This window comes from Dioscorea cayenensis, chromosome 4 (assembly GCF_009730915.1).
Source record: "Dioscorea cayenensis subsp. rotundata cultivar TDr96_F1 chromosome 4, TDr96_F1_v2_PseudoChromosome.rev07_lg8_w22 25.fasta, whole genome shotgun sequence".
Classification (NCBI taxonomy): domain Eukaryota; kingdom Viridiplantae; phylum Streptophyta; class Magnoliopsida; order Dioscoreales; family Dioscoreaceae; genus Dioscorea; species Dioscorea cayenensis.
Genome location: NC_052474.1, coordinates 6,656,477 through 6,673,631, shown reverse-complemented (window position 1 = coordinate 6,673,631; position 17,155 = coordinate 6,656,477). Strand labels below are relative to the sequence as shown.

At 35.1% G+C, this 17,155-nt stretch overlaps 1 protein-coding gene across 1 annotated transcript in view; it reads left to right on the top strand.

Moving 5' to 3' along the window:
• The window catches only part of LOC120258439 (callose synthase 7-like), a 29,872-nt gene that overhangs the window by 4,240 nt on the left and 8,477 nt on the right, over positions 1–17,155 (top strand). The window contains 23 exon segments of the mRNA XM_039265852.1: positions 74–165; positions 1,441–1,564; positions 9,541–9,675; positions 9,788–9,864; positions 9,935–10,022; positions 11,802–11,924; positions 12,041–12,158; positions 12,336–12,667; positions 12,750–12,802; positions 12,885–12,945; positions 14,286–14,309; positions 14,311–14,368; positions 14,444–14,493; positions 14,576–14,664; positions 14,824–14,923; positions 15,123–15,223; positions 15,303–15,390; positions 15,478–15,641; positions 15,756–15,879; positions 15,994–16,083; positions 16,086–16,153; positions 16,230–16,338; positions 16,431–16,582. Coding sequence (XP_039121786.1) covers positions 74–165; positions 1,441–1,564; positions 9,541–9,675; positions 9,788–9,864; positions 9,935–10,022; positions 11,802–11,924; positions 12,041–12,158; positions 12,336–12,667; positions 12,750–12,802; positions 12,885–12,945; positions 14,286–14,309; positions 14,311–14,368; positions 14,444–14,493; positions 14,576–14,664; positions 14,824–14,923; positions 15,123–15,223; positions 15,303–15,390; positions 15,478–15,641; positions 15,756–15,879; positions 15,994–16,083; positions 16,086–16,153; positions 16,230–16,338; positions 16,431–16,582 — 2,420 coding nt within the window.

Below are 17,155 nucleotides of genomic sequence, written 5' to 3'. Positions count from 1 at the left end.
AGAATTCTTATTTCATAATTTTCTTTTTTCTTAGTTCTTAATGGATTATGCTTCAAACTTCTGCTTTTGACAGTTGGCTAGTCGAACTGTGACATATTTAATGGATAAGGTATTCAAGAATTACCGTTCATGGTGTCACTATCTGCACATTCAGCATAACCTCAAGTAAGTAGCACTCGATGGGCTCGATTGGTTCCAATCTTCCTTTCTCATACATAGATGTATAAAAACAACATGCTTATATATGTACATATTTAAGCACATACATGATATTAAGAACGGAGTAAACAATAGCTCTGAAAGCATATTAGGAATAAAGAATATGAACTAGGTTAATTACTATAGGGCCTTGTCCTAAATATATAGAGGTTACATGAGAGGATGCTCATCTGCGTTAGGATACAACTATATCAAGTAACAATGTGCAAGAAAGGTTGCCATCTATGGTAGGATATAACTATATGAAGTAACAATCTAAAATAGAGATCGACCTACTATAATACAAATACGTAAGATAACACTCTAATACAGTCCAACAGGATGAAAATTATAGAATTTTACTTGTATACTTCATTTATGGCGGTTGCCAATTATCCTTTGGAGAATATTTACATATGTAGGATTTATGTATGATCCTCACCAACCGGTTCATTAATAATTGAAATTCCAAGTGGGAAATTCAAACCACATAACTGGATCTAGATCATTTGTAAGTATATATATAAAAAAAACTACATTTTTGTTCTTTTACGTAATCCACAGGTATTAAGTAAATGATATTTAACATGATGATGTAAGTAAGTATTGTGCTATAGTTGAAATTTATTGCATATGCATTGTAACATGTTGCGATTAGCGTCGATAGCATAAATGTTTTATGCAGGTGGACTATCACATAGCTTTGGGATTTTTTTTTTTGGTTGTTGTTGTATGTATACATTTGCAAAAGTAATTAATTTTGTTATATTATTATAAATATGCAATTATGCATAACACTACGAAACCATGGTTCAACTGTTTAATTAATCTGAAAGCCAGTTGTGTATTGTAGTTTTTCTTAGAGGAGATCCTCTTAGAATTTTGTCCAACCCCCTAATGCAATAAATCATTATTGTGGTAGTTACCATTTTTCTCCTTAGGATATGTATTCATGAAATACAACAATGTCTTGTTCTATCTATAAGTCTACTTAAAACCTTCTTTGGCATCAGCTATTGATATAGTAACCTAGGTGGAGCTTCTAAAACATGCACGTGCCCCCACAATCTCATGCCATCTTTCAACATGCTACAACCGTTGTCCTTTATTTTGATCGGCTAGATAATAAAAGCATCTTGGTGGAATCTCTATAAGAAACACCCAAACACATTTCTTGCAAGTTGATAGATATAGGGTTTTGCAACCTGTATAAAACATCACATGTTCGTTTTACTTATGCAGGTTTCCAAATGATGCAGCAACACAGAGGGTGGAGCTTCTTTACATTGGTTTATATTTTCTTATTTGGGGTGAAGCTTCAAATATTCGGTTCATGCCTGAGTGTCTCTGCTATATTTTTCATCGTGTAAGTTATCCTTCGTAACTTATTGATTATCATGAATTTAGTTAAGTGATTTATGACAATTTAACTTGCCATCCATTCTATTTGTTTATTTATAGCTATTTTGCAATTTAGGTGATGTTGTCTTACATCAAGGTATATAACGTAGTTGAGTTTGTTTGGACTGAAAGCCCAAGTGTGCCTTTCAAGTAGCCTTAATTTTAGTAGGGTTATCTTTGTTTCCTATGAAATCATCTTGGTCTCAGAATCTGTTTTAGTTGTCCATTCATTCACTTTTTTGTTTCATAAGCAATAGTAAATATCAATATATTACATGAGTAAATGCTGCAAAAGCCTATTAGCAATCATTTAGGTGACACAAGAAATCAAGGAATAGATAGCAGCTCCTAAAACGGCCTTTGTGTATACTGCTTTGTATTTGTCTTTTACGAAATTACAACATTATCTTGCTTATTTCCTACTCAATTTTTAGTAATGTTATTTAATTCGAGATTTTTTTATTATTATTTTAGATTAAAAAAAAACACAATTTCTTTATGCAAGACAAGAATTTCACCATGAAAGTTAACCCAACACTTCATTTTCTTGACTTTTTGAACACCTTGGAGTGACGTGTTGAGGGTACAATGACAACGCGGGCTATATATATGAACCACTGCCTAGTGAAAAGTAGAACAAGAATGGAATATGCCAGACTTGTTAACCTGATTCTTCATGGGTTTATTTTGAATTTTTTCTTCCTCTTGAAAGTTTGCTAGCTTGAATTGAATGCTATTTTCTTTTGCTCTTTCACTTCACTTTTTTCTTCTCCTGTATTTCAATTTTGATCACCAAATTTACTGTTTTCAAGCTGCTCCCATATACTCTCGCCATTATATTTTCTTTGCCGTGTTGAAGGTTATAATAATGGTAGGGAGGATGGAGATATTATGATAAATGGTTTCATATATTATAGTTGGTTGAGAGGTTTCTGACAGAATTGTGAGAAGAATTATAAGTTTTTTCTTTCTTAATTTTTGGAATACAACCGGCAGCACATATACACACACATTAATCCTAACTTAATCCCATAATTTATTGAAACCTAATAATCGGAAAATATTCTAACAAATCAGGGAAAAAATCCTCCTAATTATGAGTAACTACTAAAAATAACTTTCCTAATTTGCAGCCTCCTAATTTATGACTTTTCTATCGTTTTCTCCAACACTCCCTCTCAAGCTAGTGAATAGGCATATTCCATTCCTAGCTTGAATACAAAGCTCTCAAAGACTGAACTATTTAACCCTTTAGTAAACACATCTGCAAGTTGTCCATGTGTAGACACATAAGGGGTGCAAATCAATCTACTCTCCAGCTTCTCCTTTATGAAATGCTTGTCAATCTCAATGTGTTTTGTTTGATAGTGTTGAACTGGATTTTGAGCTACGCAAATTGCTGACTTATTATCATAATACAGTCTTATAGGAACATCCCACTTAATCTTCAATTCTTCTAAAATGTGGAGTAGTTCATAGACCTTGAGCCATTGCTCGAAATTCAGCTTCTGAACTTAATATGCTACCACATTTTGCTTCTTACTTCTCCATGTCATGAAGTTACCTCTAAGAAAAATACAATATCCAGAGGTTGACCTTCTATCAATAAGAGATCCCCACATAATTAGCATCTATATACTCCTCGAGAGTGAGTCCTCCATTTGTTCTAAATAAAATTCCATGTTGTTCGTTTGAGATACTGCAAGATCCTGGTTGTTGCATGTGGACGAACTTATTTTGGGCTGTGCGTGAATTGATTAACCATGCTCACAACATATGCTATGTCTGGTTTCGTATGAGATAGATAAGCTTTCCCACTAGACATTGATACATCTCTCTGTCTACTGCAACATCTTCTTCATCTTGTCTAAGCTTGAGATTCGGATTAATTGCAATGGCAATTAGTTTGCACGCCATCTTACTGGTATCCTTCAATAAATCCAACACGTACTTTTGTTGGGAAATGAAGATTCCTTTACTGGTCTGAGCAACCTCAATTCCAGCGAAGTATCTTAGTCTTCCAAGGGCTTTGACCTCGAACTCTTTTGACAAGCAGTGATTTGAAAGCTGTTTTTTTTATTGTCATCATCTGTCATAATATATCATCCATGTAATCTAGAAGTGTTGTAACTCCCCTTGAAATCGAATGTTTAATGAAGAGTGTATGAGTCCCTTGATTTTTTTTTTAGCACATAGCAATCATGATTTTGCAAATCTTCCAAACCACGCTTGTGGAAATTGCTTGAGCCCATATTCAGCTTACATACTGTATGTCCTGTCAATTTTTTCCTATAACCTGGTGGAACATTCATATAGATCTCCTTTTCCAAATTTCCATGAAGGAATGCATTTTTCACACCAAATTGCTCCAAATCCCAACCATAATTAGCTGCCAATGATGATAAGATTCTCACCATACTCATTTTTGCATTTGGGGCAAATGTCTCAAGGTAATCTACATTATATGTCTGATTATAACCATTAGCCATAAGTCTTGCTTTATATCTTTCAATTGACCCATCTACCTGATATTTGGTTGTATATACCCACTTACATCCTACAAATGTTTTTTTCCTTCTGGTAGTTTTACTGACTTCCATATTCTATTCTTCTCTAGGCTTCCATTTCTTTATTCATGGCTCGTTTATACTTTTCATTAGAAAATGTCTTGGATAGGGTTGCTAGGAATAGCAATAGTGTTTAGGCTGACAAGGAAGGCCCTATATGTGGATGAAAAATGTTTGAATGAAAAATAATTTGCAAAAAGGATAAAATAAGTGTTTGGTACACTCTCTGGTTCTTTTCCTAATAGCTATAGAAATGTTCAAATTAATTTCATGAGGTTCCGTCTTGGTTGGTAAGTGGGATTTTGAAAGTGAGTTAAAAGATATTATCTCATTATTGTTAGGTTCCGGATTGGATTCTTGATTGTATCTAGGTTTGGGATCGGACATCCTCTGTCTTGTAAACACTTTGTTCTTCCTAAATCTTATATCTTCAAAGGCAAATTTGTTTTGGATTAGTTCGGATTCAAATGGTGAGGGGAAGATTAGACTTGGACTCTCGGTTAGGCTTGACTTGTGTAATGGTTTAGTAGGTTCAGGTTCAGGTGTGATGATAGTGGTGTTATCCTTTGGTTGAGTGAAGGTATTAGGAATAAGATCTCTAAATCCCCAGCTATCCTTATTTTTTCTTTTTCTCCCTTCCTGAAGATAAGGTTGAGAAAAGTACGACTCTTGTTCGTGAAAGGTCACATCCGTGGGAACATAAAATCTCTTGGAAGGAGGATGATAATATTTGTACCCTTTTTGTGTGGAGGAATATCCGACGAAGATGCATTTAAGGATTGGGTCTAGTTTTCCTCCATTGTGATTGTGATTACAAACGTGGGAAATACAACCAACTATCCGAGGAACAATGTTATCTGTGAGTTATAGGCGAAAATAAAAGGTGGGAAGTTTCTCCATAGGACTTTGAAATTTTAGAACTCTAGTTGGCAATCAGTTGATCAAGCGTGTGGAAATAATGTCTACTTCCCCTAAAAAGGACTTTGGTACTTGTTTTTTAAATAACAAGGCCCTAGTTGTCTTGAGTGGGCAACCTATTTTCCTTTTTGTCACTCCATTTTGTTGAGGGGGTGTGAATATAAGGGGGCTCATGCACTATTCCTTTTTGCTTAAAGTAGGGGTTGAGTATTCGATTAAATTAATCCCTATAATTGTCTGACCAAAATTTTTTGATTTTGACCCCAATTGGTTTTCCATCAAGGGAAAAAATTAGGAAGGACACGATTCGCATCATACTTTTGTTTAAGCAAAAGTACCTATATAACACAAGTACAATTATCAATGAATGAAACAAACCATCTTGCCCTAGAGACATTTGGAATATTAGAGGGCCCTCGGATATCAACATGAATAAGATGGAAGGAAAAATACTTATTTTATTACTAATTGGAAATAAAACATGCTTGTGTGAGCTAGTTCACACACTTCACAATGAAGTTGTCCTACATCAAGACCTTGAAACAAAAAAGGAAACAAAGAAGGAAACAAGATTTCTAAAACTCTAAATGAGGAAGGACCAAGACTTTGATGATGAAGCTAAATTTTGTCCTTGTTAAATAATAATGGTTGGTTATTAGGGAATGAGGTAGATTGCTACCCCTGTTAATGTTTGACCGGGATGAGTAGCAGGGGTCATTCCTTCCTCTAGCACGTCCATTGGTCCTCTTTGAATCCTTGTCTTGAAATACACAACCATCATGATGAAAAATCACATTACATCCTAAGTCTTATGTAAGTTTTTGGATAGAGATAAGATTGGTAGACATCGTTGGAACATGAAGAATATTTCTTATGGTGAGTGAGGAATTTATTCTAATATCTCCTACACCAGCCATGGTTATTAAGGAACCATTTGCTGTGGCAATTTTCTTATTACTTGGATATGGGAGTAATTTAGAAAGAAATTGGGTGAGTTGGTCATATGGTTTGTTGCACTTGAGTCCATGACCCAGGGGTTGGCAAAAGTGTCATCCAAGACATTCAATCCAGTAAAAAGTGGTAACTGACCTGAATATAGCAAGGAATACTAGAGGGTTTTTCTAGGCTATTAATGAGAGCTTTTAAATTTTCCAATTTCTTCATGGCTAAATCCACTAGATTCTTGTGGAGATGTTTCTTGAATTGTGGCAACATTTGCTGTCTTGTAACCCTTGTTTACTATCCTCTTGGTGTCCATTCACAGCTCGACTGCTTGCCATGGAGTTTTCAACACTTATCCCTGGTATGCCGTGACTTTTTACAATAGTTACACCACAAGTTATCAGAGTTTCGAGGTCATCCTTGCTCTGACTTCCCATTCTTGGAATTTTCGTTCTTTGTTGTCTTTTTAGTGAGATTGTCAATACCATTTGCCACCCTGGCCAAACCATCGTTGCTTGGAGAATCAAGCATTAGTCCACTTCGATTTTCTTTACTCCAGATCATTGCAACAACTTCTATAAAGTAAGGAATTTCTGGTTTTATGAGAATTTGAATACTAGCTTGATCAAACTTAGGATTGAGTCCTACCAAAAAATCACAGATCCGGTCTTGTTCAATGAATTCTTTGAGAATTGCAACATCAACTGGACATGTAGTTTTAATCACCCTTTAGTGATCAAGCTCCTACCAAAAAGACTTCAATTGATATGCACATTTCTATAAAAGTCCTGTTCCCTTGTTCCTTTGCTTTGCAGTAATAGTTTTTACTTGCACATTATAAACTTGGGTAACGTCCTTTGGCTTAGAGTAGGTTTGCTGAATTGCATCCCAAATCTCTTTTGTTGTTGTCAAAAACATGCATGTATCGCTGATTTCTGGGATCATCAAGTTCCATAGCCACGCCAGAATCATCGAGTCTCCTTCATCCCATGCATCAAAAGGGGATCATTCTTATCCGGTCCAAACCTTGTAATATCGCTGATTTTTCCCGTGTTTGAGAACGGTTTGTACCAATTGAGACCACTAAAGATAATTTTTTCTATTAAGTCGATACGTTGCTTGAATACCCTGGAGTTCTCCTGGGTGCTGAGTCTGGACAAATTTTACTGATTGACTCAGAACATGTGATTTAATCACCTCCGACATTGCCATGAGTTCATTTAGGGTTCGGAAAAACAAAATAACAAGTATGTGATAAAGGACTGGTCAAGAGAGAACGGGTAAAGCAATGAAGACTGCTCGAAGAAAAGAAAAAAATCCTTTCCTCCAAAAGAAAAAAAAAATCTAAAGCTCTATACCATGACAGAATTGTGAGAAGAATTAGAATTGATTTCTCTCTTAATTTTTTGAGTACAATGGGCAGCACTAGATGCACACATTAATCCCAACTTAATCCCACAATTTATGGAATCCTAACAAATTAGGGAAAAATTCTCCTAATTTATGAGTGTAACTACAAAAAAATAACTTTCCTAATTTACAACTTTTCTACTGTTTTCTCCAACAGTTTCAAGTAGTTGTGGCTACTGTAACAATATCGGGTTACGATAGCTTTTGGTTATGCATCATAGACATTAGTGAAGTGAATATCTTGTATAAAGTCTGGTTAAGGTGACTGGTTGTTTGATGATGTGGAGAATGATGTTTGACTTAATAAAGATGAAGTTATGAAAGGCAACTTCAAGTGGCAAAAATGGTTGAAATTTTAACTTTAATTGAAGATCTTATGACATAAATGGTGTCATTGTTAAAGATGGGCAAGAGGTTTCAACTTCCAAGTGAATTTGCTTTTAATTTTAACCATTCTTGGGGACTACTTGTTTTGGATTATGTACCATAAAGGTTGGTGAATATTCAGTCTCCGAGAGCACCATGAAGGGAGCTAATAATGTAGAAAAAATTACATGGCTTAATTAAGGTAAAGATATCAAGGATGATTTTAATTGTTAAAGATAGATATTTTAACTCTTAGAATCTTTTAAAATATCTATATCTCACTTTGGCTTGGGTACCATAAAAATGGGTGAATATTTAGTCCTCCATACAATGCGGTGAAAGGAGCTGATTATGTGGAGAAAGATGCTTGGCTTAATTAAGGCAAAGGTATCAAGGATTATTTTAATTGTTAAAGATAGGACAAAGTTTGATTCTTAGAAAATTTTTAAAAGATTTACATGTTTTTAGTAGATGATCTTGTAATGGGTTGGCCTAGCTCATTTGAAGAGTTTTCCATTTTGGCTTATACTAGGCCTCATTGTTCTGCTCTGGAGAAAACGGCTCATATGACGGTGTCAAAATCATACGTGCAGTATATTATCTTCTTCCCTATTCAGTGTAAGGCTATTTAGGCAATCCCTTTCTTACTTCATTCTAGCACAAACCTAATCACACTACAAACTAAATCTTGAAACTGTAATGTGCCTTTGCCTTTTGGCTTCCTGTTGTCTGTCATCAAGCCATCTTCAATCTACAAAGGTCACAATATTATCCCAAAACGGATCACGCTCAGCCATGTTAGGATGCCTGGTTTGGTCCGTTCTATCCCAATGTACCCCTTGTTTATCTTTTGTCTAAATCTTCATAACATCACTTGTATGATCTGGTACTTCTTTTTCACACAAAGCGAGGTGTTGTTAACCTTAATATGTGAAAAGATCTGAGGAAAGGGAGCCCATTAAGCAGGTCAACCACATGAGACTCCCTTCCTACTCAGGTTCCAACTATTACTAATTTAAAGGAGGGAGAATTTAAGCTACAGGTGCATCCAATGGTGATTATTTATTTATTTATTTATTTTCTATGAAGAAAATATGCAAACGATGTTGATTTCCAGTGTGTCGTCCATAGAACTAGTAACAGTTCCATATTATCCCTATGTTTTATTTTGATCGCCATTTTGAAGTGTTGTGATATATTCACTTATTTAATGAGGGTAATATTCAAATTATTTTATGATGTTTTATGAAATTCTCAAAGATATATTTGGGATTGTTGTCATGCTTATTAGATCAATGTCTTTCTTTTATGATTGACATTTTGAAAGCTGTGCAACTTAGGTTATCATAGAACCATATCAGCATATCTGTGGATACTAATTGATGCCCTAATTTTCATCATTCAGGGTCTAGAGAATGTTCTCACACAATTCTGTTATCTATGCTATGATTTGAATATAAAATGCGTTTAAGATAATAAAACTACAAAGTGCATTGCTGCCAATTCTAACATGTCCATTATACATTTGTAGAATGCAGTCTATTCATATGCCAACTATTAATCTTGTTGATGACCTCATGTGGTTTCATGGTCCCCTTCACATTTTGCATTAATGTCTGCTTCCCAATTTAGGGCATACCATCATTTATTTGATTGTATTTTCTAGTATGAAATTTCATTTTCCTTTTATATACCTGTTGTCCACAAAATACTAATCTTGTTTTCTTCACTAACTAAGATGGCAGGTCAACTATGTGAAATTTTGGCTAATGTCCAGGCAGCAACTGGGGATTATTACCATGAACTAGCTCACCATGATGATGAGCGATTTTTGCGAGAGGTTGTGACTCCAATTTATCAGGTCGTGCGCAAGGTAGTTGATTTTTTTTTTTGGGGTTGCCCGCTTTTACTGTTTTTCTTTTTCATGTTATGTTTATTCTTTTTTATAAGATAATATATTGGTGGTCTGTCTTTGTGATGAGAAGGAAGCTCAAAGAAACAAAAATGGTACTGCTAGCCATTCAAAATGGAGAAATTATGATGATTTAAATGAATATTTTTGGTAAGTTTTCTGTTTCGTCTTTTTTTTCACTTGGTTACCTTTCCACATTAATGTATTCATGCTTTTGTAGGTCAAACGAATGTTTAAAAATAGACTGGCCAATGAAGCCTGACCATGACTTTTTTGTGCATACCAGGGAGATACATTCTAAAGATGAGGTTGTGTTTCATGTCCGAAAATTGTTTATTCAATTGATATATTAATGTTTCTGTCTTTTTCCTATCTCAAATGCCAGTTGGTTGATGGGTGAAACATGACTATTTCATTATGTGTATAAACTAGTACTTAAAATTTCTAAATCTCTCACGACCCATGCATTAAAAATGTGACCAAAATAATTAAAAAAAGATTAGAGTCCGTTATCAACCTTAGTAGAATTAGAAACAACAAAACCAAAAAAATAAATTAAAAAAAAAACTTCAGTTCATTACTTGGAACGTTATGTGGGTTTTTCTAGGAGAGGTTAACAAAAGATCAATACAACATAGAAAAACCTGTTAGTTTGGCCAATTAGTATTGACTGATGGGTGCAAACAATGATAGTACTCTAAACTGAGTTGGCTGATTGATGAATTAAGGTAATAATGATATATGGAACACCAATTATTGTGATGCCATGTAGATGGATCAAACTCATATTATCTGGGTTTGACTAAACCCAAAGTCTCAAGCTTGACTAATTAGTTTGTATGCAACATGATTAGCAAAAATATATTAGCATGTATCAAGAGAGCGCATAATAGAAATGAATAGTCATACATTTAAGTTAGTAAACATGTATTTTATCCCATCAGCTTAAGCTTTTGGTTGCATCAGTCCTAGATATGTGTTTGGTTTGCATCTAACATTGTGAAGTTCAGACAATATAGGTAAAAGGGCTAACATATAAAACAAGTTTTAGAAATCCAAGGGGAAGAATCTATAGAAGCTGATACAAATGGTTATGTGTCAAGCATGCACAATCAAGGATACAAGTACCCAATGATGGATAAGGATTTATGATAGAAATGCAATACAATATCAATACTAGTGTTAGATTTTATATTTTTGGTACTAGTGGGCCCTATATGGGCCCTATATGGGCTTAGGAGTCTTACACCAAAAAGTCTCAAGACTTAGTGGCTCAACCTCTATACCTATATATAAACCCATTACACTTCTATTACACAACCGATATGGTACTATATTTCCAACACCCTCCCTCAAGTTAAATTCGGTCGAACTTGCACAGACTTGTACACCGGAGGTCTGTTTACATGGACTTGTACACTACTTGTGTCTCAGAGGTCCTACACACATGGAGGTCATACACACATGGACTTGTACCACATCGGTGGCTCCACTATATTTCTCTGATACTATGTTAGATTTTATATTTTTGGTACTAGTGGGCCCTATATGGGCTCTATATGGGCTTAGGAGTCTTACACCAAAAAGTCTCAAGACTTAGTGGCTCAACTTCTATACCTATATATAAACTCATTACACTTCTATTACACAACCGATGTGACTATATTTCCAACTACTAGCATAGTTGAGAGTAATGTATTAATAAATTGCCAGCAAGCATTTTCTTGACATTAGAAGGATGGTAACTCTTTCCCTTACCAAGTGAGAGATAGAGGGATCGACTCCCACTCACAACATTGGTTGAGGTGAGTGGCTTATCCATCTTATCCACACACAAAAAAAAATAGCCTGCAAACTCATGTCTATGTACATCTTAAAGAGTGAGATTGCCTTTATGAGTAAATTGCTGACTTCATCTATATATTTGTTTTGGTGTATAAGTATGCAACTCTTAAATTCCTGTATTACAGACAAGAATGACTTATATTGAAATACCTTCTTGTTCTCCTGGTGTTATTTTGTTTAATCTCCATGTAATTGCTTGATGAAAAAACTCAAGACAAATGTTAATTTCATTTCTTCTGTAGCATCGTGGCCAAGTAGTTGTTGGACGAAGAAAACCCAAAACAAATTTTGTTGAAGTACGTACATTTTGGCACCTGTATAGAAGCTTTGATCGTATGTGGATATTTTTTATTTTGGCTTTCCAGGTATTTTTTTTCGTTATTATGCCAAAATCAGCTCATTCTTTTTCCCTTCTTTGGTAAATTGAGCTTTATCTTTGTAATTCTTTGGTATTGTATCTAAAACTCATTTTATCTATTAGGCCATGCTAATCATTGCGTGGAGTCCTTTAGGATCCATAACTGCTGTCTTTGACCCAGATGTTTTTAGAAGCGTGTTGAGCATCTTTATAACTGCCGCTCTACTCAATTTTCTGCAAGGTCATATATTTTGTTCTCATAAGTTTGTTTTGATCTTACTGTTTTATGTTTTATTTTTGCAATTTGTTAGCTTTAACCCAAGTCAGATGCAATTCATGTTAAACAGGAGAATTACCATACAGGTAAAATTCTTTTCCAGATAATTCCTTTCTTATTATGTGATCTTGGTTATTTCAGCTACTTTGGATATAGTTCTTAGTTGGAAGGCTTGGGGAAGCTTGCGGTCCACACAAATAATTCGGTACCTTCTGAAATTTGCTGTAGCTGCTGCTTGGTTGGTAGTTCTACCAATAGGCTATTCTAGCTCGGTGCAAAATCCTACAGGGCTTGTTAAATTTTTTAGCAATTGGGCTGGAAATTGGCAAAGTCAATCATTTTATAGTTTTGCTATTGCTATTTATATGATACCAAACATACTTGCTGCTTTAATATTCTTGCTTCCCCCACTTCGGAGGTCCATGGAGCGCGCCAATAATAGAATTATTGTTCTGCTTATGTGGTGGGCTCAGGCAAGCGTTTGTTACAAAAATTGTCATCTTAATTGCCAGTTGATTTGTGTTGTTTTTGATTTGTGAATTTCTTAACTTTCAGCCTAAGTTGTATGTTGGAAGAGGCATGCATGAGAGCATGTTTTCATTGTTCAAGTAAGCTAAGTTTCTTGATTTCTAGATTTTCCTTTTTTCATCAGATTATTCATTGAGTGTTGCTTTGCTGTTGATTTGACAGGTATACTCTTTTCTGGATTGTATTGCTAATCTGCAAACTTGCATTCAGTTACTATGTTGAGGTGATTTTTTTCACTTGTTTGCAATTGAACTCTGGGATTGCTTCAGAAAAATTGCCCTGCTTCATTTAGATTATGAAAACACTGGCTGTAGGTAGGGCTTTAAACAAGATGAACTTGAGCTTGCCAAGCCTCACTCGAGTTTAGCTTGACTTAATTTCACCATGGCTTGAGCTCAGCTTAAGCTTGAATCAAGCCTGAGACTACCAGTTCCAGTTCAGCTTGTTTAGCCTTGAGCTGAACTCGACTTGGCAAGGCCAAGTTTGGCTGGGTTATTTACCAAAATAAATCATGTCTGGGTTGGCTTTAGTATTATTATTATATTATATTATGTTGAAACATTAAAGGCTGTTAATTTTATGACTATTTGATAGTAAAACTGTAAAACCCCACTAAAATGGATTCAAATTTGTGTGGAATCAAATTTTTTGCTTGAATTACCCAAAATATATTTTACTTGAAAGTACAAATGTTCTAAGTCCTATTAAGAGGTTGGCCTGTTTGAATGTATCCTACATGCTCTTTGCAGTTATAATTAGGTGTTGAGCAGTATTAGTGGCATTACATTATCCCCCTATTATTGGCCCATGTGGACTAGGGACATTGGCTGCCACTAGGAACCTGCTCCTCTCCTCTGCATTCTAGCAGGCCATTGCAGCAGTGTCACTGCCCAAATCTTTCTTAATTGACTGCTGGTTATTTTCACTTGGGCCAAATTTTTTTATATTAAATTTTCTAGCTGGGCCAATCAGTTTAGAGCCCTAACGTCTGTTGGGGCTATTCCCTGCGAAGCAATCGACTTATTCATTGCACTTGTCAAATCAATAATCTATGCTGCCCATTTTAATCTATGTATCTTAAATAAAAAATACCAATTTTTATTTATTTTGCATGTCGCCTTCACATGTTTGAATATGCTCTTCTTTCAGTATATAAACTAGTCATATACTTGCTATCTTGATCAATTATTTTTAAGTGTGTAGCATCTGAACTTTGTTGGTGGGCATCATAAATAACTTGGATGATCAATTTTCATGATTAGAATACCATAAATGGGAGCAGCCACTAAGGAAAAGTTAATGAAGAGTTGTTTGGCCAATTGTCAAACTAATTTAGCATTGACTAAATCAGTTCATGAGAGGCATTGCTAACATGGTTCTTGCAACTGTCACTTTCTCTGATTAAATTATGTGGTAACTGGTAATGTTAAGAATTGGTTACTATTTTATCTTTCACAATGAAAATGTCATTAAATGTTCTCCACTTCTTATGCTTCTATTTTTTTCTTAAATTTCTTTATGATAATTTTCTGACATTGCTGATCCAATGCTTTTTGTATATAGATTTCTCCTTTAATTGAACCAACCAAAGCGGATTATGGATTTGGGAGTTGTTAGCTATGAATGGCATGAATTTTTTCCTAATTGTAAGATTTATTTGTTCTAGAATCTGTTGATTATTTTTTCTCAGATTTAGTTTTATTGGTTTCATAATGCTGCAGTGAAACATAATATCGGTGTTATTATAAGTATATGGGCGCCGATAGTCCTGGTAAAACATACTAAGAAACCATTTTTGGATAGTTTTTATTTTCTATACTTCTCTAAATCATTATTGTATGTGTGGCATGTAGGTCTATTTCATGGACACTCAGATTTGGTATGCGATATTTTCCACTGTAGTTGGAGGGATTCGTGGAGCCTTCAGCCACTTGGGTGAAGTAGGTGCTCTTGGATTATTTCTATATTCATTGTTTACACTTCATGAGAAATATCTACTGTTTATTATTCTTTCTCAAAAAATTCTAGTCTTGTTTGGCCTGCTAATAAATTAAATCTTGAGGTTGCTCTGTCTTATCTCATGAATGTATTTTCACAGATACGGAACACTTGGGATGCTTAGGTCCAGATTTGAGTCAGTGCCATCAGCTTTTAGTGACAGGCTTGTGCCTTGCCCCAGTGGTGTAGTAAAAAAAAAGCAGGTGCTAACATTAATGCCAATTTACATTGTTTTCTATGCAGATCAGTTTCTCAGCTAGGGCAGCTTTCTGTACTTCCTACAAATTCTATCCACATGATTGCAACATGATTAATTTCATGATTGTACAGTTTGTGATATCCTTTGAATTAGAGTTTTTATTCCATCTTCTCTTCTACCCTAAATCTGTCTTAAATTTGCAGGATGCTGATGGAGAAAGAGAAAAATCAAACATTGCTAATTTTTCTCATGTTTGGAATAAATTCATAAACTCTTTACGGGAGGAGGACTTGATCAGCAATAAGTAAAGTTTATTATCATTATTAACAAACTGACTATTCTTAGAAATTGACCTTTTATTTAAGTGCCTATTTGTTGGTCAGGGAGAAGGATCTTCTGCTTGTGCCTTCTTCTTCAGGTGGAAATGAAATAACTGTCGTCCAGTGGCCACCATTCCTTCTTGCCAGTAAGGTATACATTGGTTTTGCACGCTTTGTTCTTTAATTTTCTATTATAGCCAGTGTTACAGACCGTTGTGTGGTTTATCTATTCTAATAGATACCCATAGCACTTGATATGGCCAAAGATTTCAAGGGAAAGGATGACAAGAGCTTATTTAACAAGATCACAAACGATGAGTACATGTATTCTGCAGTGAAAGAATGCTATGAGACATTGAGAGACATTCTTTTTGGCCTTCTTGTAGACCAAGAAGGGAAGGAGTAAGGGAAATTTATTTAATTGGAGGACTGGTTTATCTTTCACCTTGAAGACTACAGTCCTTTTCATTTGGAATATTTTGTTTGCCATTGAAAAAACTATTTGTGTTCATCCAGATTTCTTCGGCATATATGTAATAAAGTGGATGCTAGCATTGCAAATAATAAATTTCTGAGTGATTTCCGGACAAGTGAGTTACCCCAGCTCAACAATAAGTTGGAGAGACTATTAACCCTTTTGGTAACATATGCTTTTGCCTACTACTGTTATTCTCTAAGCTAAGGGATTTAAGTTACATTTCAGCATTGAATTGTGATTTCCAGCTGCAACTAATTAAATCATCTCATGCTGCAGAAAGAGCTACCAGACCGGAAGAAAGATAAACTAGTCACGCAGAAAGAGAAATTAGACCTCCCTGATTCTCAAGACCGGATAGGGCCAAGACACAAATTATCAATGTAGTACAGGACATGATGGAGATTATAGCACAGGATATAATGATCCGTGCAGAAGAGTATGAAGTTATTAATTATGTTTACAATTGCCAATGATTTGATTTGAAAGGACTCCTTTGGTAAATATCTTTTCAGAATCACTGCACGGTGGAATGCTGCCCCAAGTAAGAATAAGAAAGAAGTGAAGTTTGGAATGTTTGATGTGAACCTTAAGCTTCTGGAGAATGCATCTTGGAAGGAGAAGGTGCTCTCATTTACAGACTGACACACACACACACACACATATTAATTCTAACCTGTCATACAGTACAGTTGTTATAATCACTTCTGTGGCAGGTTGTCAGGCTTCATTTACTTTTAACTGTCAAGGAATCAGCAATAAATGTACCTATGAATTTGGATGCACGCCGAAGAATTACCTTCTTTGCAAACTCTTTGTTCATGAAATTGCCGCGTGCTCCACATGTTCGCAAAATGTTTTCCTTTAGGTTGGTTTCTAATCCTAGTACAACCAACTTTTTCTTTTCGTATAAATGATCCCTATGAATCACATTAGTTGAGCTCATTGTGCTTGTGGTGGGCTTAATCTTAAGTTCTTCACTTTGTGCTATGATTTACTTGAAATATAGGGCTTTGGTCTATCCTTTCTGTTGTCTGTTGTTAACTTGCAATCTTTGAATGATTCCTTTCTTTGATATGACTTGATAAAGTTGAGCAAGTTCCATTTTGTTCTTCAAAGATAAATTGAATAATTTTTCCCCTATTTTCCCTACTTCTTACCATACAAGGTCACTAGGAGGAATGAAGTTTATAATGATCTGCATTGTTGCAAAGATGCTTCTTTGCAAGTCTTTTTTTGCAACCATATAGTAATTCTAGCAGAATAATTCTACTGAGCCAATGCATCAAGTACAATTTCCTTGAGGCTATGTCGGATACCCAACAAAATCTTGTGGATCAATGTGATGACTTTAGGTTGGTTTAGTTTGGTCCATCGCCTATGTTGGACCATATCTGCATATATTTGCACTCTCACACGCACAAATATATATAATTCTTAA